Here is a 24093-nt window from a genome sequence, read left to right as displayed (position 1 = left end):
TTTTTGAAAAGGAAAGTGTGCTCATTTTGTCATATGCCAAAAGTAAAAGATTAGGTTTGATTTTTTTGAAAAAGTGAATGATGTTGTCTTTGATAATTGAAAAAGAAGAACCTTTTATTTGAATTTTTTGAAAAAGTGAATGATGTTGTCTTTGACATGTGAATCTTTTTAAATTTGAATATGAAATCTCATATGCCTATAAATAGATCATTTGAGAGCTTCACATTCACAAAAATCCAGAGCATACAACATTCATTCAAAGCTTTCATTCTCTCTTCTCTAAGCATTGAGCCTTAATCCTTATTTATTTTGAGAGATATAGTTTGTGCTGTATTGTTCTTATTTCACTCATTGAGAAGTGTTTTCTGATAACCTACCCACTATCAGCTTTTGTATAAAAAAAAAAGGTGTGTATAACTCTTGTACGTGTAGAAAGTATTCTATACGAGGAATAGTTGAATCACCACTTGTAAGGTGATTGCAAGTGTAGAGGGTGTTCTACACGGATCCTTTGTAGCGGTGTTGTTTAAAGGTGTAATAGGTTTCTATCTCCACCTGAAGGAGGTTGAATAGTGAATTTGGGAATTCTCAAGGGGTAGTTTGAGGCGAGGACGTAAGCAGTAGGGCCGTACCTCGTTAATATACTGAGTTTGCTTCTCTCTTACCCTTACTCTTTATATTTATTGTTATTTCATATTTTGTTTATATTTTATATTATATATTTGATTTATAATTGTTATTTTTTTTAATACAACTCAATTCATCCACCCTCTTGTGTTAGTCATCTGGGCAACAAATGAGACTGGCCATCATTTGATACAATCTTTCAATTTGTTTTGTTTTTCTTCCCTTGTATTTCTTACTTGGAAAATAATACTATGCCGTCTAAGTTTTTTTCCCTCAATTTAATCATTCATATATTTTATTTTAAATTTTTTTTACTTAATAATTAAAGAAGTAATTATTAGTGTATTAGCTTATTTAAAAAAAGAAAGTAAAATGTTTTAAAAAATATTTTAAAAAGATAAAAAATAATGTATAATTTACATTAAGGGATTATTTTGATAGTGAGATGAAATGAGATGATTTTAGATAAAAGTTGAAAATTAAATAAAATATTGTTAGAATATTATTTTTTAATATTATTATTATTTTAAGATTTGAAAAAGTTGAATTGAAATTTAAAAAAAATTAATTATTTATTATATTTTATGTAAAAATATTAAAAAAATTATAATGATAAGATGAGATAATTTCTCAATTTAAACGATCTGTAGGCAAACTTATTTGCGATGATATAGTAGCACTGCCCTATTTTGGACGATTTTCGAGAAATGACCTCATCTATTATACTTTTTTTAAAATAAGTATTTCTATATAAAACTATAAAGTACGTAAATGATTCGTAATTATTTTAAAATTAATAATGAAACTTATTTGCCGTAGAAAAAAACAAAAAAAAGACCGAGCTACTATGCCGCCGCCTAGTAGTTACTGCTGGCGTGCCGGTCAGAACAATTTTTTTTCTTTTTTCTTTTCATATTTTTAATTGTTTTATTCTTTATTCTTTTCATATTTTTTAAATATATTTAAATTTTTTTAAATAAAAAAATATATTAATATATTAAAAATAAATTTCTTAATCATTAATAAAAAAATTAAAAAATTCTTTTTTTAACTGAACGGTATACTTAAACGGTACACTTTTCTTTTTTTCAAAAAAAAAAAAAAAAAAAAATCCTTTGTGTATGTAGTCATCGGTTACACGTCCCACTAGAAAAAACAGTGGGGACGTTCGAAGAGCTTCGGCTTCTACAATCAGGTGTGTCGTCTTCTATCCACAGCCACACGCATGACAATGAAATCTCAAAATGCCTTAAAATTGTGATCTTTCTGAATCATATTTGATATTTCCTTCTCCTTTCCGTTCGAAACTTTTTTCGTTCACATATACTTTCGCAGATTCTCTCTTCTTTTCTTTCTTTCTTTATATTTTTTCCTTTTTTATTTATTTATTTATTTTATTTTAACTTATGAAATGTCCTCGCTCTGTTTCTCATTTCGAATTCTGCTGTCACCTCCATGGAGGCGCAAAAACTTGTGTTTCGTGATATTCCTCCGTTCCAAGAGTAAGATTAGCTTCATCCCAAGCGCTGTTTCCTCCTCTACCAGTGATGATTCCGTTCCAACTCCCAAACAAAGCCAGCAGGTACTCTATCCCTAACCCGTCTTTTCGCTTTTTATGCTGCAAAGTTTCATATGCAATTACTTCCTTTTACATCTGTGGCATTAAATCTGTCTTCTTTTTTCTTTAATTGTGGTACAGTTGCGTAACGATCCATCCGAAGGGCAATACAAGCTCGCTGTTACCCCAAAGCTGTGGTTTACAATGCTTTCGTTTTTAATAACGTCTACAATTATCATATCAGTCTTATTTATCTTTCATTTAATGCCATTGTATGTGTTTTTTTACGTGTATATTTTGGTAATTCCAACATAAAATGGGACAGAGTGAGAGAGAGGTGTTATTTAGTGATATATTATTCATTGATCCTAGGCGCTAGCTAGTGTGTCCTTTCATTTCTAGTAGACATATGTTCCATTAAGTTGGTCTTGTCAGAATCAGCTGTAGTATTTCCTTCTGTTTCTTTCTTATATCTATCTCCATTACCATGAGATGCATGACATCCAATTTGTTAAATTTAATTTCAGGAATGAGACTGGTGTCCCCAAACCACAGTCCTGGTTTGGTCCAACTGGGCAGTACATCAGAGAGCTACCCTGCCCAACTTGTCGGGGCAGAGGTTATACTCCTTGTACAGAGTGTGGAATAGAGAGATCCAGATTAGACTGTTCACAATGTAATGGGAAGGTACATGCTCTTTTAATGGTTCCAGATGGATAGTGGATTGCACTCACACACAGTTGGTACTTGTCACTTACTCTTGAGTGCACTTCTAGGAGTGAAATCTGTTAGTACACATCCCATGGAACCGACTATAGAAAATTTTGGTAATTTAATATAGGACAAACAATTACATGGTTTTGGTTATGCCGACAGAGGGTCCTCATAACCTTGAACCTTTTCGCATAAAGTGGCCAATAACGATAGTTGAACCTGGAAACTTTTAAGTTGCAATTGTACCAATTTAAATGGAATTATTTTCTCTTTCTCATAGCAAGTCAAAATTGTTGCGCACAGCAATGCATCTCCTCCATACCAAGTGGCTAGCACTCACCTCATGACAGATCTGACTATTGAAAACATTCTTTGTCGCTCCAGCTTTCACAAAATACTTGGCCGTCAAGTTAAGAACCGTTATCAGTTTTCTGTCAAATCAGCATGGCTGACTGCTGGTTGGTCTCGGTGCCACGTATTGTGTTTAGAGAAGGGGATGGAGTTGCATGACTTCTCAATACTTTTAGTAGGATTAGAAGTGCATCAAAATGTATGTGAAGATGCTTAAGTTGCACCCATAACTTATGAAAGTCAGAGATATATTTGTGCAATGTCCTGCACATGCTGATCTTCATGTCCCAAAACAGTTCGATGCTGAGTCATTGTTGCACTGCACAAAGTTTCTTGGTGTAAAACACCCTTGAAGGTGGACTACATGGGAATTTGTATCTTGCTTTGGGTTTTAAGCATGTGGAAGCCTATCATATCAGCTTACATAAAAACGTATTGATATTTTGACTACTATTCATTTATCCATTGATGGGTCCCTCAAATAGTGATGTGTTACACACCACCAGACCTGTAAATAGCATAACTCTTCACTTTTGAATAAATCCATTTGCAAGCCTATTTATTGACTCACCAAACACACTATTGATGTGTAAGCGCCACGTCAGCTTACATGAAAAATATTGATATTTTGAACATTTTTATAAATATAATGGTCCCACAATAAGGGGCATGTTACACAACAGGCTTGTAAATAGCATAACTCTTTCAATTTTAATTTTGTCATTGATCTCTAGGTAAAATGGGAACTCCTCTCCCTGTAAGTACAGCGTGGAGAGTGGGATTGGGGGCCTTAAAATCCACCAGTTGCATGTGTAGCTATTTAAGGAAAGGAAATTACTTTAATTTCTGTGTTCGTAGTAAAATTGCTAATACTCTTCTTGCTTGGATTGTACCAATCATTTGTTATGATTAAGGAGCAGTGAGACATTGGTCTTCATGGTAAGGCAGAATGTTCTTTATCCTACTGCTTATTTTTTTTGGTCCCATTGGCAACAGGGTATAATGACTTGTCAACAGTGTTTGGGCGATTGTGTCATATGGGAAGAGTCAATTGATGAGCGACCATGGGAGAAAGCTCGCTCTACGTAACTCTTTCAAAATCCTCTCTTTATTATACACTATTGTTTGATCAAATTCATCTTTTCCCCGCATTGTGCTGTCACTTGCTAGCATATATTAAAATATAATCTTTCTAATTTGCTCTGTGTTCAGCCATTTTTAATAAAGAACTAATTACTTACTCTCAAATGTTTTGACTTTTGTCATTGCAATTGATATTTTATATTTGCATGCATCTTAAGCACAAATGCAATTAATCTAGAACATCATATTGAGACACTTGACCTTTGCCTTTTTAACTGCCACGTTCTTTTGTTTCCATTATTTATGGTCTTGTAATGTAGATCTACTAATGTTTTGAAATCTAGTATGTTGCCCTTGCTATTTGGTAAAGAACTTTTCATGGTGTCTGCCTTTAAATAACTGGACTCAGCAGGGCATGTTTACTCTGCTGAAGTTAAACGTAGAATTTTTTACAACCATTCTGTCCCATTAAATGCTTCCTTAAACAGTGAATGATCTGATCATTTTCTTTAGGCTAAAGCTGAAAAGGGATTTGAACAGCAGTCTGAAAACACTAATGACAAAGATATGTTTCAAAAAAGAAATACAAGAGGCCTGTGTACATGGGCTATGCTGATTTCATTCGTATGAATAAAATTTATTTCTTACGTATCAAAAAAAAAAAAAGAGAAATACAAGAGGCTGATAAAAAATGAGAAATCAAAGACAAACTCATGGTTGCATTCAGCTTGGATGAATGGCCCAACCTTGGGTCCTTGAGGGTTGCATGTGTTCCTTGCACTCCAACCAGCTTGATGATTTCACCAAATCATATATTTCCATGAATATTATGCTGCCAAAAATTGCGAACATCGTTGAACAGTTAAGACTATAGAAATATTCTGACAGATGAGTTTGGACCAATTTCTGTTTTTACATTTTTACCTACCCGTCACAGGCTCATGAATGTTTCAAAACAAGTAAGGTCTGGCCACATTAAATTTCTGTTTAACACAGCTATAGATTAGTTTCATGATTCATCCATTAAAACTCACCCCTCAAGAGAAGATGCAAAACTCGAAAAGAAAAACTTCTTAACCTGAGGTTTATCTAAAAATGGGATGCAAGTCCTTGACATGTCTCCAAAATTCAAAGGGAGCTTGGTGTAGTTTGGAATACATTTATTTTTGAAAGATGACATGCTAGAATTTGTGCCATGGGCTTGTTTGAACTTTGGATTGAAGGTTTTTTTATTTTTTTTTTATTTTTTAACTTCTGAAATCTTTGAGAAGATTTTTAGAGAGAGGTTTTTATGGTGTTTTGTTAAAGTGATGGGGCCCATAGAAAATATGTTTGGATTGAGAATATTTTTTAGATATTTTTTATTGTAGTTTGAAAAATTGGTGGGGTGCATTGAAATGATATTTGGAGAGAAATTATTGCAAGAGGGTTTTGTGACAGTGGTGTTGGGTTTTGTGTTTTTTTCAATCACAAAAACCAGTGCAAATGATTGTGAGTAATTCAATTCATCATCATCCATTCATTATCTCTTGATGTGGTATCAAATGGTTGGAAAACTCTTTCTTATTTTTTACTTCTCTGCCAATCTTTTGATGCCACATCAAGGGTGATGAAATAATAATGGTTAAAAGGATGATCGATAGTATTTTAGTATTTTGGTGTTTAATAAATGTTTGGTCTGTAGGTGAATGTTTAAAAAAAAAATTAAGATTGGAATGTTTTATTAGGGGAATGTCTAAAAAAAAAAAAGATTGGCCACCCAAAACTCTAGTAATACTGAATGACAAGGTTGGAATGCTTCTTATATCGGTGGTTTGAGCCCCTAGAACAAACAATGGACTGTATGGTGCATTTCATGCTCTAATACACCATTCCACATGGAAAGCTAAGCCTATTCTATTCCTATAAGTCACTTGTTCCAGGAGTTATAGAGCTATTGTGGTCGATGATTCAAAGCATTTTTCTAGCGTTCTTGTTTTTAATATCATATGTCAAAACAATCTCCATCTTGATGATGGAAAGTAGTTTTGAAGGATTCTTGTTTTCAATTTTATATGTCATATGTTTTGAATTTTTTTAAAACTTTTTTTAATGGATGCAGAAAGTTTCTAATGTTGGCTTCCCCCCCCCCCCCCCCCCCCCCCCCCCGGCCCTCTCTCTCTCTCTCTCTCTCTCTCTCTCTCTCTCTCTCTCTCTCTCTCTCTCTCTCCAATAGTTCTCCTCTCAAAGTGAAGGAAGATGATGAAGTTGACAATTTAGAGCTCAAGATGGGCAAGAAGAAAAAGGCAAAGCGTGTTTATCCGTCACCACCTCCTGAAGTCGGATTAAAAATTAGCCGATCACTGAAAGTTAGTTGCCTGCCTCAACCTTTATCTGAAGGGCTTCCTATACAAAGCATGGCATTTTTATTTATTTATTTATTTTTTCACATTGCATGTTGATCTGTTGCCTGACACTTGATTTGAGTACATATAATGATAGGTACCTTAACTACATTGAAATGCCTTCAATTTCCAAATACAACAGAAATCACAAGTTCAGAGTCTTCCATTTTGAACTAGTTATGGGTGACTAGATATATTAATGGGATAGGTAAAGGATCTTGGAGTAAGACTTGTGAGTGTTGTAGATAAATAGTATCATGTCTCCCTTTTAAAGGCCCTTCAATGTATGATGTAACATATAACATGCTTGCTATAAACCCGCCATGCTATTGGTTCTTCTGATGATGATAGGCCTTGGATACAAATAATGTTTGCATCATTCCTCATCATACGTTATTTTTATAAAATGTGAAACTAAACTATCCTGATGAGATCATTTTAAAAGTTCTTGGTTTAGTTGGATTATTGCAGAGTCTCAATGCCAAAACAGGTCTATTTAGCAAGAGAATGAAAATTATCCATAGCGATCCTACACTTCAAGCACAAAGAGTAGCTGCAATTAAGGTATGCAAATGTTTTGTCTCACAATGCTATCAATTTTCACAGCATCAGACATCAGAATAGTGCAGTGCTTGTTCTGAATTAAAATTTTTCTAATGCTTACCCATAAAGAATTGGACTTTAATGATCTATAAATAAGCATCAAACAAATATTCTGCTTCCCATACAATCTTATTTCTTAGGATACTTAATGGATGGCCTGATATGTAAAATGAACTTTTGTTCCATCCGGTGTTCCCAGGATGATATAATTGCGCAGTGATGTATCTATTATATAGGATTATTTTTTACTTAGTAAAACTGAAGTAGATATTTCCAATATCACCACATGGCTCATAGTTGTAAATGTGGCTAGGCTTATTACAAGTAGCAGGACTCTTTAAATAGATGCTAGTGTAGCTCGCTCTGTTTCTCAACCAGGAAGAGATGTTTACATAACCTTTAATTTCCAACATTTGATATTGAGAAACGTCTGCAATGTAGAAAGCCAAAGGAACAGCTGCAGCACGAAGGCGTGCTTCTGAAGCTTTAAAAGCTTTCTTTAGTGATCCGGAAAATCGTCACAAGAGGAGCATTGCTATGAAAGGTCTGTTCTTATACAACACAGTTCACTGCTGACACCTTTTGCAATGTGTGTATTACTGTCTTTGTTTTCCTGGATTAGTAGTAAGAGATGTAACTCTCAGTAGTTGACTATATTTTGTCGTTATGCTGCTGTGATTTGGTAAGTATAAACTTTACTCACTATGTTCTCCATGTATTTTTCAATTTTCATTCCTTTCCCCCTTTATCCTATTCCATGTCTGGCGGAAACAACGGAGTTGCATAGTTTGCATAAAATGCTAACATGGAAACTGTTTCAACCTAATGTGGTTTCAGATCTTATGTTTTTCTACACTATTAGGAAGCTGAAAGACTTGTGTTTTTGCCATGGCACCATTTGAGAGCAAATGCTCTTCATCATTGTGATTTTTTTTTTTTTTTATATGAGTTTTTATGAGAGCAGCACTCCCACTCCCTCCCAATTTTTGCTTGCCATCAAAAGAAAACCAGGGTGAGAAACCTTCCCCAGATAGCATTTTCCTCCCCCCTGGGTGCGTAAGTAAATTTTCCAAGCCAAAAAATGTGTTTATGGGCTTTAGTGATCTTGAAATAACTGGTAATGTAAAAGTATACCTCTCATTACAGCTAGGTTTTGGATAAATGACCTGGCTTATTTATTTGTTTATTTATGGCTGTTATGCTCTGAAAATTACTGTTGTACATGTTCACATAGTTCCATTTTCTTGTTCTGATGCAGGAGTAAGATTTTACTGCAGAAATTGTGGACGTGAGGGTCACAGGAGACACTACTGTCCAGAACTGAGGGATAGTTTGATCGGTAGGCGGTTCAAGTGTAGGTTGTGTGGAGAAAAGGGCCATAACAGAAGAACCTGCCAAAAATCAAGGTCAAGCAATAATGGAAACACCGTTATAAAGAATCATCATTGCAGACTGTGTCGTCAAAGTGGCCACAATCGCAGAACTTGCCCTCAGATAACAGGGGTAAAGCTGAGTGGTACTCATGCCAAAAGAGGCTTGCACATTGGAAACAGAACATGCACTTGCCGGTTGTGTGGAGAAAAAGGGCACAATATTAGGACATGCCCTCGAAGAATTATAAATCCCTTGATGATTAATCCTCAAGCCGAAGAATGAAAGCAATGAGCATATTGAATAAACTCATATTGGAGATAGTAGGGAGAACTGGGAAAGTTGTTTATAAAAGAGGAAATGTCTGTTCTTACATATTGTCCAGTCTATTCTGTCTGCATCATTCTCTCAATAGTTGTTCTGTTAGCTTGAATGTATATCCTTGATGAGGATGTAAGAACATTTTTACATTCTACAGTTCTTCACCGTGCTTCCATTAACAGAAGAAATTAACTGGAAACTATGTCTTCTTTATCTTCAGATTCGAGTGTTGTATCATGTTTGTTATCGTTTGGTCAAACTGACTTATTCAGGAAACTGATTGTCATTGAATCAGAAATATACTCTGAATCTTCAAGCTTGGAAGTCTGGCTACGAACGTCGCTCTAATGGTGTTATATATGTCATCTCCAAGATACATATTAGACATAAAAATGGTTAATGTGACTTTGTCACACTGTTAGCGTTAAATATGTCATGTCAAAGATGCTAGGATTAGAATTTTCCTTGGATAAACCAAGCTAATTTATTTGAAAAAAAACAAAGAAAAAGAAAAAAAAGGTAAATTTGAGACACATTAAAAAATTACTTTTTAATGATAATTCTGACTAAATATATATAAACATATGAGTAATGTTACATGTTATCATTTTTTGCATATTCTCTGCATAGTCCATTGATATGATTAGTTGTATCAATTTTTTTTAATACACAACCAATCACATTAATGGAATGCGCAAAAGAGTACATAAAAGTAACTGCACATAGAATTTTTGTAAATATATATAATTGATTGGGTTATAAAAATGCAAATTTTTTTAATTTTCTTCCTATTATATTTTCTTTTTATTTTTTTCCATTATGATGATATGGTATTCATTATTCAGGGGTTATTATTGGGGCTGGGCCGGGCCAAACAAACTTGGCCCACGAGGCCCAATAAGACTTAGGGCCCAAGGACAAAAGGACAGGCCGACATTAGGAAACCCAAAAGGAGGAGCAGCTAGACAACACCTCCAATTGAGAGTTGAAGTAGGAAGCAGGGAATCGCCTGACGCCTCTACTGGCTGATAGTTTCCTACGAGCATGGACAATAATAGTCCCTCTCTTAGAATCCTGGCAACTGGGCATGTCTCAGGAGTGGGTGTGCTTGATTGAGCCACGCAGCATTAAATGAGATGTAGAGACAGGCATGCCATAGCAAGAGAATGTGCCTCGAGGGTAGACATGACATCATGTGCCTCTTGGGATGCCAGTGGTCATCACGACCATACCCTGCGATGTTTTTGCATATCAAGGGAGCTGACAATGAGACCTAACCCGAATACGGAGCAACACCTCCATGATCCTCCTCTTTAGAGGAGCCCAGGCCACATATATATATATATATATATATACCTACTCCCTTGTTGAAGAGCGACGCGGGGGGAGGGGATTCAGACTCTTACACTCATGCCGTTCACCACCCTAAAACTCTTATTTCTGTGTAGTTGTAGGTGAATACGTTGGGTCTCCGTGAAGTTGCTGAGGCTACAAAACATGATATCAACGGAAAAAAATACAATTTTAATTGCTCAACCTTACCTTTTCCTATAGTGATGTGATGTGATCTGATATCCGACTAGCATACAAGGGATTGGGTTAGCAATGCAGTGATTTTGATCTGTTGAGGAATGTTTAAAGTCTATATTCGCTTTTCCATTTCATTTTACTGGACTATGATAATTTTTTTTAACCATATAGCAGAAAAATGCGTCTCATAAAATAGCACACTCAAAAGTCCTGAACCAATCTAGAGCAGTATTATTTTTTACCATTTATGAGTCATACTTGTAATGTTAGCTTGATTTAGCTAAAATTTTAGGTAAAATTTGAATAATATATCACTTTTTGACTTTTGACTGTCCAATCCATATTATATTAACTATCTTACTATATATTAATAATTTTTATTTTTATTTTTCTAAGTTTTAAATGCATATTTTTTATTTGTTTTGTTAAATATTTTTTAATCATTTTTTTTTTTCATAATTAAATTTTATTTATTTACATTTATTGATATAATATAACATAAAAGTGATATGGAATAATGAAAAATTCTATTATTCATCTTTACATACCACGTACCATATTTATTTATTTATTTCCTCTTACTAAATGTGTTATATAGATAATAAGTAGAAAAATTCAATTAGTTTCAAAAGAATAAAATTTAAAAAAATAAATAAAAATAAAAATAAGTATAGTATGTGATATGTGGAGATGATGAATAGCAAAACTATAAAATAATACATGAAGTATGCATTAATCATACGTAGAAATTCAATTATGCAAAATCAGTAGTGTTCTTTCTTTCTATTTTTCCTCTTGATATGTTCGTAACACATCATTCAAAGCAACTGATTCTACAGAATTACGTTAATATTTCCACGTATAAAGATATTGGAAAATTTTTTATTTTCTCCCAATATTCCTTAAACTTACAAATTTTTAAGCTTATAAGAGCATCCTCATCCGGTTTTCCATCCCATTTCTATAATTTAACTCAAAATCACATTTCCTTAAATTTATCCCTAAATTTTATTCATCTTCTAAAAACCTCATACATTTCATTCTCCATCCCTATCTCTATTCTATTAAATAATATTTTTCTATTCTTTTTTTATTATTTTTTTCTCTCTCTTCCATTTACAATCGTAACTACTAACTCTTTTGTCTTATTATCTTTTTTTCAAATATCACTTTCTACTAAATTTTTATATGATTTTGACTACCCAATGCAGTATTTTTTCAAATCATTAATCGTATTATAAAAATAGTAAATTTTATTAATAAATTAATGCATTTTCTAACGTGATGAAAAATTTACTTAGAAGAGATGATTTATCAATTAAAAATTAATGAGGATCCGTAGTCACGTATTGATGATATAATTGTTTAAACTGGTTGTAACGGTAATATTACTTGTCTTTTCTCCAACGGTCATATTTTTTGTCCTTTTTACAATGGTAATATTTTTTGTCATTTTTCCAACGGTAATATTTTTTTGTCTTTTTTCTAACGGTAACTTTTCTTATCTTCTCTCAAACGGTAACATTTTTTATTTGTAGTGTAACGGTACATCAGTCTCATAGCCATCAATGGCGGCAATCCACCAAAACAGTCTCATAGCCATCAATGGCGGCAATCCACCAAAACAATACCAATGAAAAGGGAAAAAATGAGAACAACAAAAATGAAAACATTTATACTAGTATCAAATTCCAACCAAGAAACAATTTTGGGCCCACAGGGGAGCCTCAAAGAAGATCTGTCCTAGCAATAGTTGATGATCTATCTTTGTACATTTACAATCAAATGAGAAATATGCAAAATAGAAATCTGGCAAGACTCCCGTGGTAATAGCTGACAATTGTGGCATTTTCTCAACCAAAAAAGCATTGACAGTTAATGGAAAAGTAAGCCATAATTCTACATAGCAGTGTTCTAAAAATTCTTGCATATTGGAAATAATCGAAACAACAATCACAAAAGTCCCAAACAGATTTCCCCAAATTTCTCACAATCTCACAATTACACTTAACCAAAATCCAAACAATCGGTATGCACAGAGATACCAAAACAACAACCATGGAAAATGCACAGAGATACCAAAACAACAACCGAGAAAACAACTGAGAAAATGCACAGAGATACATGTGCAACAACCGAGAAAACAACTGAGAAAATGCACAGAGATACCAAAACAACAACATCATAGATTTCGTAAGGTATTCAAACGCAATAAGTGAACAATAATACGATTCAAATAGAGAGCATAAACGATTCCATCAAATAAATCTCCAAAACATTAGAAATTATGCAAGGATTCGGAACAAGGATAAAGGAATTCGGCCATTGCATAAAAAACCCCAAATCTTCAACTATCGATCGAGATTCATACCTGTGAAAGAATATTCAGACCAATATCTACCTCGGCCCTTAATTTTTCAATTTGAAAAAGATCCCCCACAGACTTGAGGAGAAGAGAAATCGATCATGGCATCGTGGCCAATCTCAACGAAAAACCCCAAATAGAGAACCAGATAAACAATCAACGGAAACCACAAAGAAATTAAACGGAAACTTACAAGCCTGGAGAGCTATCGTACCGATGGAGATGCGAACGGAAAAGGGGGGCCAACCGATGGAGAAGAACACGCGGGGGGAAGGGGAAACCGATTGGGGTTTGTTGGGGATGGGGACGGGGACGTACAATAAAATCGCAAATATGAGGAAACACTGTACAGATCATAAACGGCAACCGGATAATGGGGAACCGGATGGAGTGGGATTTTTGGGTTAAACCCTAAAATTTTCTCCAAATTTTAAGGATAGGAGAGATATAGGAAACCGGATGGGGGTGCTTTAATTTGTATCAAATGATATATAAATAATTTATCCTCCTCTCTTCTATGAAACAAGATGCCCTCATGGTTACTGAAAGGTCAAATAGTCCATAATGTACCAACATAGAGTTCAAATTCAACTGTCATTAACGATGATTTAGATTACATTTGAATAGTGAGGTGATTTTAAATATTTTGTAAATAATAGTAAAAAAATAATAATAAAATATTAAATATTAATGAATAATAATAAAAAATAATGAAAAGATGATGAAAAGTAATAATAAAAAAAAATAATAGCGATGTATTTTCAGAATACTTCATTACCCGAATAGAGTCTTAATGATATAAAAAGGCATGTAATCCCAAGCGTAATATCCGCCTATGATATTATTATATTTTAAGATTTGAAAAAATTGAATTATTTATTATATTTTTTTGTTAGAATTTAAAAAAATTATAATAATTAGATGAGATGAGTTAAGATTCCTAAACTCGCCGTCATGAAGCAAGCCTTCTTATCATGCAACTAGCCCAAATAAATAGAGGTTAAAAAATGCATATGAGGTAAGGTTTGAACTCTTTGAAACTTAAAATACTCTCCACTCTTTTCGCTAACTTAGGCATAATAGGTATCCCCTGAACCCGCCTATCTTTTAGTTGTAAGTTACTGAAGTCGTTGACAAAAATACGAAACATGTTCACAACAGTCACATCAATGTTTGAAACAAAAGTATTTTCTTGTATTGTTGTATCAATTAGATATATATTACATGTTAGCCTTTGGATCTTATCAAGTCCGATCATATCTGAATCAACCTTAATCTGATTTTATCATTATCGGATTTAATCCGATGATATTACCTTAAATCGTGTTGTCAGCTTCCAAACAACGATGTCGTTTAAGTAATTGCTGATAAAATTCGTCGTCGAACCTAACACAGCGTACAGGATCCCGGAAACCCCCCATCTCACTCTTGCCTCTACCCAATCGCCACCCTCACCCGCCTTCCTCCTCTCAACTCGTAGGGTTTCGGACTTACCAAACTCAGCCATGGCCATGCAAGCGGGCATGGGATTATCTCGGGTCCTGATCTTAGTCGGAGCAGGTACTTTGTTCTTTTTCGAATCCGATCGTGTATAAATACTTTCCACATCAGCTGTGAGCTATTTCGATCTGAGAGTGTTCTTCTTTGTGCAGGATACACTGGCACGATCATGCTTAAGAACGGTAAATTATCGGACTTGCTTGGCGAACTTCAGGTGCTCTTTTATTTAAACTCTGCTAGTTTTACTGTTTGGTCAAATCTGGCTCCGTTTACATACTTGTACACTTTTTCGTAAAAATATTTTTTGGTAATTTCTTATTAATTGGGTATTTATAGAGTTTTATTTTTTGAGGCTTGGTTGTTAATTTTCTCATTTTTTTCTTTTTAATATGAGTTATAAAATTGATCAGAGATTTATGATCGAGGCCTAACCAGGAAAAAATTGAAAAATTTTCAGTTCTAATAAGCTTCATGTTGCATATGATATTTGAAAGTTTTTAGTTTCTTTCCCTTACTTGGATTACCCTATTGGATTGACAGTCATTGCTGAAGGGAATGGAAAAATCTGGGGATCACTCAGACGGCGATTCTGAATATTCTGATGCCATCGCAACCCAGGTAATGTGAACATGAAAATATGATGAAACATTGAGGCTTTTTTTTTTCCTCTTAACTTGCATAGGGAGGCCTGGGAGCTGAGATATAGGGTGTACTGAACTGCTACTTGACTATTTTGTAGGTCCGTCGACTGGCTATGGAAGTTCGACAAATAGCCTCATCACGGCAAATTACCGTTCTGAATGGGAATAGTGGTCAAATTGGTATCCTCTATCATATAGAGAAACAAATTCTCATTATAGTCTTTGCTTATTCACCTTTTACTTATGAAAAATGTTATTTTTCATAGAAACGTGATTCTCATTTCATTATGCCTTTTCCTTTTGTTATTAGTTGCCAAAAATGACATTTCTTGAATTATGTGTTTTCTGATTCCTATTGAGTGTATTCTGGTTGGTCCTTGTTGTTCAATTGTACCTCCCCTTTTTGTGTTTCAGGTTTAACATCTCTTGTAGTTCCAGCTGCTACCTTGGGGGCGTTGGGTTATGGCTACATGTGGTGGAAGGTATCTAGATGTGCTCATTATTTCTTTAATTCTTTTACTCTCCAATTTTGTCAAATTAATTCCATGCTTTTTTCTTTTGGGGCGGGGGGATTTCTGGGTCCAGAATATGCGCTTTTGCTATACTAATTGTTCCTTTAACCTTTTTCCTTTATGAGTAGGGACTTAAATTTTCAGATCTTATGTATGTGACAAAACGTAACATGGCTAGTGCTGTTTCGAACTTGACAAAGCATCTGGAGAATGTGTCAGAGGCTCTTGCTGTAAGTTTTTGTTTAGATTATTCCAATGTTTCCAATATAATTTGTTTCTTTTGAAGAGGACATGATAATGTACAAGTGATTTGAGAAATTAACATTGATTATGCATCATTCTGCATATTTTATTTGCAATTGAATTGATAGTTCTGAAGTGTTTATCTTTTTCTTAATGAAAAATTTCTCAGTTTATGTTGTTTCCATGTCTTTGAAAGTAAGCTTTTTATCTCTGTTAATCTCTAAAACACTTCTACCGCTCAATTAATGCCATGTTGGATGCTTGTTACAGCAAGCAGCTTGCCCATACCTTTGACCAATAGTTTGAATAGTTTTGAACATGTCTGTCTTTGTTATTCTTCAACAGTGTTCTTACCATTTCTCATGTATACTCTGTGTACTTGAGCTTTGCCTACTTCTATGATTAAAACTTCGTGATTACCTATCAGAAAACAGTGTTCTTACCATTTATATTGTGGGAGGACTTTGTTCATTCACTGCTAAGGGTTTTTTTTTGGGGGGGTTGGGGGGAGTTGTTTCTGAGTAGTTTTCATTATCTGATGTAAGTGTAAAGTTGATACAAGGGTGCCTATTTCCCTATTTTCATATCTCTTACTATTCATGCAAACTTTGGGTAATCTCAAAAGAATTGGAAGTTCTGATAATAGAGTTGCCCCTTTACATCCAGTCTTGGCTGCCAAGGCTCAAGGGCATCCTTGCTTGTAATGCACATTGAAAAATAAATTGAGTTATTGTTTGTTAGGTTTACAATATTGATGTGATGAACCATTCTTCTGTTGGCCAGGCAACAAAGAGGCATTTGACACAGCGGATAGGGAACTTGGATGATAAAATGGAAAAGCAGAACGAGATGTCAAAGTTGATTAAGAATGATGTATGTGCTGAGGTTTTTTTGTATTTGTTATCTTTCGTTTCTATAACAAAGATTATAGTTAAAGTAATATATTTCTCAGTACTATTGGCCTTCTAGAGCTGTTACTAATGATGCATTTTCGACTAATGTAGATTAGTTTTGCCTACTTTCTCGCATTTCTTTGTTGGTTTGAACAAATACATTAGCTAATTCCCAATATTAAGTAGAACTTATTAAAAAAAAAATCCCCAATATTAAGTAGAAAGATTCAATGGTTTTATTTCCATTATCATTTTAATATGTTTAAAACTTTTGTAACAGGTTTCTGAAGTTCAAAAATCTCTTTCTGACATTGGATCTGACTTGAATGTATTACAGCGACTGATGGAAGGTTTGGTGAGTTCCTTTAAATTTTCCTAATGTTATTATTTCTCTGGTGTCAGTTTTGTGGTTGAGTTTGCAGTGACAATGTTTTGTAATGTGATGTTGAATCCCCCCGCCCCCACAAAAAACCCAAAGCTCTCTCTCCTGTGAAGGATTAGAATTCCCCACTAAAAGAATTCTTCTTTCGCCAAAAAGGAGAATGTTTTTTCTATCTTTCCTTTCTCATGCATTGAGGAAGGGAGACACTATAACAATATTGATTTTGATAAGTAATTAAAGGTTTTTTTTAAAGTGCAGAATTTGTGGCCGAAGTACGCCGTAACAATATCAGATGGGGCCTCCTTTAATCGCTTTCATATTTTTGAACTGATTCTAATTTATTAGCATACTTATTTATTTATTTGTTTTTTGTTTTAGGATGACAAGATATGTACATTGGAGGATAAGCAGGTTAGACTTTCAATTATATTGTTTTTTATATGGGAAATCTTATTTTAATGCATCAATAAAGAATTTCTATTATTAGCTAAAACATTGTCGTGAAATTTTCTGTTTGCAATTATTATCCTATCCTGGGAAAAGTCCTGACTAGTAAAGGGGAAAAGGGATAATAAGGAATCACAATCTATCTTTTGAATAGTTAGATGCAGATGATTCCTTTTCTTATCGAGAAGTGAGATGCATATGGATTGTTGGAAGACATCAGTCTATGATGGCAATCCACTCGACTGACATTTTTTGTTTGCAAATTTTGTTAATTTTTTTGTTGTATAAAGTTGGAATTGATGTTTTTGTTAATTGATAGTATAGGATTCATGGGGAAGAAACCTGGTAATCCAGTTGCAGCAATTAATTTTTTATTATAAATTTTCCTTTTTAAAAAAATAGGGGTTGCAACATTGATGCGTTTTGGGTAATTTGAGTTCTTGCGAGTTACCATGTTCCATGGATGGGCTAGATGTGTTTCACCTTACACTTGAGAAAAAAAAAAGAAAAAAAAAAGGAGAAAAAGAAAAGAAAAGAAAAGAAGAAGAAGATAATAAGTGAACATTTATGTTACATATGTATGGTTGAGTGATGTCTTAGCTTACAGTTTCAGTTGAAGGTGTACTCTCATGTTTGCTTGAGAAGCTTATAATTGTGACTCTTTAACATATCCTCACATTTAAGTCACCACTGATATATAACTTGCATTGGCATTGGTTATTAATCGTACAGTTGCATTTGCATATCTCCTCAAGGAGATGCTGATATTATTCCATTGTGACAGGATATTGCAAATTTTGGTGTTCTGTACCTGTGCAACTTTGTTGATGGAAAGCAAGGAGTGATGCCTGAAGCTCTTAAGGTTAGAATCAAGAATAGTTCAAATATAGCTTATGGCTAACTTTTAAGTTCATATCATTTGTTTTGAGCTCCCCAAATGGGTGGTCATTTGAAATGTATCCATCCTGGTTGTACTAAGTCACATTGTATCCAGAGTTAATTGTGGTCCTGCTACTCATGTTCATTTATCCCACTCTTTAAAGTGGCAATAATGAAATCCAATGCTATCTCCCTATCATTTCAAAGAAAAATTTCTGTGCTTGCCTGGTTGGTGTTTTGGATTAATCTTTCTTGTATTTTCCTGGAAAATTCACTAATGTTGAATGTTATATATAGCATATAATGCTCTGTCTTTAACATTTTCCCGACGACATAGTTATGGTCTCATCTCTAGGGGTTCTGTTAGTTACATGATCACTAATTTAATTAATGTTCGACATCTTGCAGGAGCAACTTAAAATTACTGGAAAATCTCGTAGTTTACTCACATGTACAGAAACTCCAAGTCTGAAGGTTCATTTCTATTACCCTTTTTCTTTGGTTGCTTAATTAAACATGTGATGCTTGTAATAGAGATTCAGTTTTCATATCTCTTGCTAAGAATCTTGCTGATTATCATGTATTTCTTTTGATAAGTTCTCATGTATTTCTAATCTTCCAATGACCAATAAAAGTATTATCTGCTGATTTTTATCTTTCTTAAGTTGAGACAGTTCTCATATGTGACATGTTCTTTCTTTTTGCCAAAAATTTATCCCATTCCTACATTTTAACGAGGCAATATGTCGTTTAAAGTTAATATTTTTCAGTGTGGAATATTTATTCCAATCATTTGTAGTTGACACCCCTTGTATTTTAGTTGCTGTGGTAGTGGGCTTGATAATCACATGAAGGAATTTGTCTCGTTCTTATATGTCTGCTTTGGCATCATATTATATTTTCAGGTGTGTTAAGTCCTGTAATTTTTTCAAGGCTTTATATCGTCTTTTGATATCATCACAGAAATTCATAACCTTTTAAGTAATTGATTTTGTATCATTTGGTTAGATGCACCCTCAATTTTTGAGCTCTATGCCACTTAACTGTGTTCACAGGATCTTAAGGAGATTACAGACAGTTTGTCATCGGGAGAAAAGCCAAGAACCCTGCTGAGGTTTTAATTTAGCTTTTTATCTTTGTATATTTCTGGAAGTGTGTGCGCTTTTGGATGTGCATGATTGTGCCCTATGCAGTTGTACATCTGAAAATGTTAGAACCCATTTTTAGTATATTTACCTGTATGAGTAGGTTTTAGGAATCATCATCACTGTATAGCCAGTATCCAATTGGACTTCTCTTTCAGTGTCGATTGGTGTAGCATGTATTGGGTATGTGATCAAAGTTTATGCCTCAATTGGTCTTGCTTTTTCCAATCGTTCCTGAGGGAAAATAAAAAACAAAACGAAAAATTATAATATGGTGAATAAGTTAATAAATAATTTGACTCTTCAGAATTTTTTTACAAGTACTGTCATATAATGTTTTTAAGAATTAAGATTAGATTATGATTTGATCATGCCTTGTCTGAAACCTTTATAATTCATTAGCAACATTCATGTTGGCCACATTTATTTTTTGAGGTTCCTCTTTTTAGTGCATCATATGTGCCCTAGCACAGACCTTTGTGTATGTCTTTCTTTGTTGAGGTAGGTGGCTGTCGTTCCTAATAGATTTATGTTTAAAACTCTGGTTCATCACTGAGAACAAATGTTACGATAACTTTATGGTTCAAGCCTTCCTGGATTGTGTACAAACTCATTCTCCACTTCAATGAATGACAGGGTTACGTGGTTATAATTCCCGCTTCAAATACCAACTCCTTATTGAATAGTAGGCTTTCTAGTATGGTATTCCACTGTTAGTTAGGACTTTGGAATCTAAGAGGCAATGGAATATTGGTAGATAAGATGGGTAGATAATATTTAGTTATCCTGTTTGTATTAGAATTAATGTTTGTTTTCCGGAGGCATCTCATGCCATAAAATTTGCATCCATGTACTCCATCTGGACCTCTTGTCCCTGGTTCTTTGTTTCATTTTTCCCTATGGAAAGTTAGACGTGATCTGTTCCCTTTTCGTCAATCTCATGCCATAAAATCTGCATGCATGAACATCATATGGTTCCGGTTCCGTATTTTGTTTTTCGTTACCTTTGGAAATCTTGACATTTTTTCTATCCCTTTGTATTCAATTGTGTTTATAACTTTGCAGGACGCTCTCTACCAAGTGTTGAATGCAAATTTGTAGACGAGATGGTAACTCACCGTATCGTGGTTCTTCATGGATGTGCTTATTCTATAGTTAATTTGGTTTGACTTGTTAGAGCATCACTGTTACTGGAGATTTCTTGTTTAATTTCCATATATATATATATATATATATAAATATATTCTTTTATCTTTCATTACGGCGAGAATTTTATACAATCTAATTCGTGCTGTGAAGCCTGTTGTTATATTCATTGATCCCAGTAAAATGCCCATCGTTTCTAATAAATATCTCGGGCGCTGCTAGAAGGCCAACTCAATGTCAACCCATATACATGAGATTCGACCCTTTTATTAATTTTTTCACTTGTCGTGTTGGGATCTGTGCCTGTTGGATTTAGTAGGGGCCATAATAGGGATACAGGCAACACGTGTTTCTCATCTAGTGGGATAGCGAACTGAATTGAGTCAAGTGTCTGAGCGTAAGTGTGTCCCAGGGAGCTGCATATTTCAGAATTCAAAGCAAAGAGGTTGATCTTCTATATGAATAATGTTTATTTCATATTTCATGTATATAATTTCCACTGGGATGCCACTGTTTTTAAAAGGCTACGCTTTATTTTTTGCCGTTTAATTGAAAAAGAGAGCAGATTGGTCACTTTTTCCCATTCACTGCCTGTGAGTGACTGAAAGATGCTTAAAGGTACACCATTATAGAGGGACTGATAAAGTCCAATGCAATGCACTCTTGTCTCACGACTCCGAAACAGGCAATACTAGGCCCTCCCTCTTGTATTTGTTCGTAACTTTCATAGACAAAATTCTCCCCAACCTCATTGTCAATGCCTGCATAACGAGGAAAATTCGTGTCATTTTCTTCAGTTTCTTTGTCAGTGACTCAGTGGCATTCAGATTCCTCTCCATGAGCTCTTTAAATAGTGAAGATCTTAGGAGAAGGCCAAGTGCAGTTGGGGTTGATGAATAGCTGCTAGGAGTGATGGGATCTTCACTTTGGAAAACTCTCTCTTTTCGAAGAAGCGTGTTCATCTCCAATGCATCTACCGTCGGGTTATTGAAGTGAAAGATCGACTGCTCGGTCATACCCATGCTTTGAACTGGGTTAGCAGACATATTATGCTGAATCTCTATGCTTGGTTTTGGTTCTTGGGAAGCAAGAGAATTGGAACTTAGTCTTAGCCATCTGATGTATGTGCTCAGGTCGAAGTTCGTTACTGCATTAATGCCTCTATATTCAATTGCTGCAATATCATAAGCATGAGCAGCCTCCTCTTGGGTACCTATATAAACCATCAATTGAAGAATTCTAAAGCTCTTGGCAACAAATTCCTTTTAAGTTAAGCTCAGGAAAAACGAAGAGATTCAGAGGTGTTTTACTCACTGTAAGTGCCCAAGTAGAGATACTTGTTTCCAAAAACCCTCCCTATCCTTGCTTCCCATCTCCCATTTTGATGGTGCCTGCAATTCGTCAAAAGGTTCATGAATTGGTCCAGTGTTTGCAATATATTTTATTCATACATGTATGTCAGTTTACCTGGCAACTCCTCTACACTTTGATACACCTCTTGAAAACCCGCTGCTTCTCCTATAAACGAACGTATAAAAGCCAATTACTCTCGTTATATTATTGGAAATTAATGCTTATCGAGACATGAAATTATTCTCAAGGGAACATTGTACCTTCTTAACGAGGCCAAGTACTCTTCTTTTGTTACAGTTCTCTTTGTCTCAATTTCTTTCTCATAATCAGATACCTACAAGAATATCATATGATCAGATCACTACCATAGTTGAGACAAGACAACAAAAATCGTCCCCTAATTAATTGTTCTTTTTTTTTTAAAAAAAAAATACATAAATAAAAAAAAAAAAAAAAAAGAGAATGAAGGGTTTCGAAATTCGCGTTGATATTTTTACCGGGAAATTTGTAAAAATTCATGCTCCCCAATACTTGAGGGCAGCCAAATCATAGGCTCTTGCAGCAGATTCTTCTTCATCATAAGCTCCCGATAAAATAGCAATGCCATAAAGGTCAGTTCCCTCTAAATTGAGTCTCTCCAAGGGGCAAAGATTGTTTGAATTATCAATTAAAGTACGCACCTAGGTACACTGTTCTATGCCGGCAATTCCAATGTGCAAAACATCAGAGCAAAGAAGCCGCACGTAAGCAATCAAGACTAGGAACATATCCACATATAAATATATAAAATTGAACTACAACAAGTGGGGCATGTAGAGATTTACGTACCTTGCTTTCCCTTCTTCCTCTGGGTTGGATTCCATGATCCCTTATCCCATAGATGAGCTTCAAAACGTCCATTCCATCTATGCCTGAGTTGCACCCACATATTAAAATAAAGTAGCTTCGATATATTTATTTCTGACCAACAAGGATGATAGCATGATATCACAGGCGCGCATGCAGAGACGCGCACACATGCATGCATGAATTTTGTATCTTAAAATGTACGACATTTTGACTAAGCTGAATGCTTAAATAAAGAATGAAAATGAATATTTAACCTGCTGACTCCACGAAATCTTGAACTTCTCTTCACTCCACTGGTAGCAGTACTAGTAGTAGTGGTGGATTCGTCAGCCACTTGTGGTTACTTTTGTTGTTGGTCCCTGTTGAGGATACTTTGCCTTAATCAAAGGCTTGCCGTGATTTTAGGATATTTCCTGTATATACTTTCCTTTTATTTGTATTTCATATTGATGACAATTGATATGTAATTATTCCATTCTAATTTAGTATATATGAAACATCACTCACCACTTTATATGTGTGTTGGTTTCTGCAAACCTTCTCATGGTATCACGAGCCATTTAGAATTAGCTTCCCCCGATCCTCCCTCTCCTCTTATGGCTGCCGAATCCTCCCCCACCCTTCTTTCCTTCTACACTGTGATTCACATGGTAACCATTAAGCTCTCCTCCTCAAACTATCTCCTATGGAAGAGCCAACCTCTTCCCCTTCTTGAGAACCAAAATTTACTAGGCCATGTTGATGGCACGCTTGAAATCCCACCCCAGTTTGATCTTGCAACCTCTCAGACACTCAATCCCAAACACCTGGTGTGGAAGAACACTGATCAATGCCTCCTTAGGTACTGTTTGGCCACAAAGAATTTTCATCTCAAATACAAAATTCTCATCTCATTATTACAACTTTCCCAAATTTCCATACAAAATATAATAAACAATTTAACTTTTTTCCTACTTTTTCAAATCTCAAAATAATAATAATATTAAAATATAATATTTTAATATTTAATCTTAAAACTCAAAATTCTAATTTGAAAAATCTCAGTGGCCAAGCAGAACCGCTTTCGTCCCTCACCGAGGAGGCCATGGCTGAGGTTGTGGGTCTCTCCACCTCACACGAGGTTTGGCTTGCCTTGGAGAACACCTTCAGCCATCGTTCCAAGGCCAGAGAAATTTGTCTTAAGGATGATCTCCAGC

General features: G+C 34.7%; 3 protein-coding genes across 6 annotated transcripts; 2 read left to right on the top strand and 1 right to left on the bottom strand.

Moving 5' to 3' along the window:
* The first annotated feature begins 1786 nt into the window (after positions 1-1786).
* LOC122313442 lies at positions 1787-9336 on the top strand. 2 transcript variants are annotated; one of them, XM_043128456.1, is made up of 8 exons: positions 1787-2209; positions 2327-2379; positions 2713-2872; positions 4247-4335; positions 6549-6681; positions 7189-7281; positions 7762-7864; positions 8579-9336. In XM_043128456.1, exons 1-8 carry the CDS (start codon positions 2039-2041, stop codon positions 8974-8976), a joined length of 1200 nt encoding a protein of 399 aa, XP_042984390.1. In that variant the 5' UTR covers positions 1787-2038; the 3' UTR covers positions 8977-9336. The 2 variants fall into 2 exon arrangements, with proteins under 2 accessions (XP_042984390.1, XP_042984388.1); XM_043128454.1 differs by having other exon boundaries at positions 2327-2382.
* A 4803-nt stretch (positions 9337-14139) lies between these two features.
* On the top strand, positions 14140-20807 carry LOC122314107. Of its 3 annotated transcripts, XR_006243603.1 has the most exons (14): positions 14145-14467; positions 14560-14621; positions 14948-15025; positions 15147-15228; positions 15463-15530; positions 15689-15790; positions 16587-16676; positions 16977-17051; positions 17457-17489; positions 18310-18387; positions 18813-18878; positions 19225-19309; positions 19460-19518; positions 20615-20807. XR_006243603.1 is itself a non-coding variant. In XM_043129514.1 (13 exons), exons 1-13 carry the CDS (start codon positions 14413-14415, stop codon positions 20634-20636), a joined length of 870 nt encoding a protein of 289 aa, XP_042985448.1. In that variant the 5' UTR covers positions 14147-14412; the 3' UTR covers positions 20637-20807. The 3 variants fall into 3 exon arrangements, 2 of the variants coding, with proteins under 2 accessions (XP_042985449.1, XP_042985448.1); XM_043129514.1 differs by lacking the exon at positions 19225-19309 and having other exon boundaries at positions 14147-14467; XM_043129515.1 differs by lacking the exons at positions 17457-17489; positions 18310-18387; positions 18813-18878; ... (1 more) ...; positions 19460-19518; positions 20615-20807 and adding an exon at positions 17337-17438 and having other exon boundaries at positions 14140-14467.
* A 556-nt stretch (positions 20808-21363) lies between these two features.
* LOC122312716 (AP2-like ethylene-responsive transcription factor At1g16060) lies at positions 21364-22948 on the bottom strand. The gene is made up of 5 exons (XM_043127385.1): positions 22877-22948; positions 22309-22382; positions 22163-22213; positions 22010-22086; positions 21364-21908 (listed from the first exon to the last, which is right to left on the bottom strand). The coding sequence occupies exons 1-5, from the start codon at positions 22946-22948 to the stop codon at positions 21364-21366; spliced, it is 819 nt and encodes a 272-aa protein (XP_042983319.1).
* Positions 22949-24093: the final 1145 nt, after the last annotated feature.

This window comes from Carya illinoinensis, chromosome 6 (genome assembly GCF_018687715.1).
Source record: "Carya illinoinensis cultivar Pawnee chromosome 6, C.illinoinensisPawnee_v1, whole genome shotgun sequence".
NCBI lineage: Eukaryota > Viridiplantae > Streptophyta > Magnoliopsida > Fagales > Juglandaceae > Carya > Carya illinoinensis.
Note: the sequence above shows the minus strand (reverse complement) of the source record. Positions and strands in the feature narration are given on the sequence as shown.

Bases quoted from the DNA above. Each gene is read 5' to 3' on its own strand.
- LOC122313442 (XM_043128454.1), top strand. From the start codon at position 2,039: ATGTCCTCGCTCTGTTTCTCATTTCGAATTCTGCTGTCACCTCCATGG. The intron at 2,210-2,326 runs GTACTCTATCCC...ATTGTGGTACAG, and splicing joins CTCCCAAACAAAGCCAGCAG to TTGCGTAACGATCCATCCGA. The intron at 6,682-7,188 runs GTTAGTTGCCTG...GGATTATTGCAG, and splicing joins AAATTAGCCGATCACTGAAA to AGTCTCAATGCCAAAACAGG.
- LOC122314107 (XM_043129514.1), top strand. From the start codon at position 14,413: ATGGCCATGCAAGCGGGCATGGGATTATCTCGGGTCCTGATCTTAGTC. The intron at 15,026-15,146 runs GTAATGTGAACA...ACTATTTTGTAG, and splicing joins CTGATGCCATCGCAACCCAG to GTCCGTCGACTGGCTATGGA. The intron at 18,879-19,459 runs GTTCATTTCTAT...CTGTGTTCACAG, and splicing joins CAGAAACTCCAAGTCTGAAG to GATCTTAAGGAGATTACAGA.
- LOC122312716 (XM_043127385.1), bottom strand. From the start codon at position 22,948: ATGGACGTTTTGAAGCTCATCTATGGGATAAGGGATCATGGAATCCAA. The intron at 22,383-22,876 runs GTACGTAAATCT...ATATTCTTGTAG, and splicing joins GAGGAAGAAGGGAAAGCAAG to GTATCTGATTATGAGAAAGA. The intron at 22,214-22,308 runs GTACAATGTTCC...GTTCGTTTATAG, and splicing joins TACTTGGCCTCGTTAAGAAG to GAGAAGCAGCGGGTTTTCAA.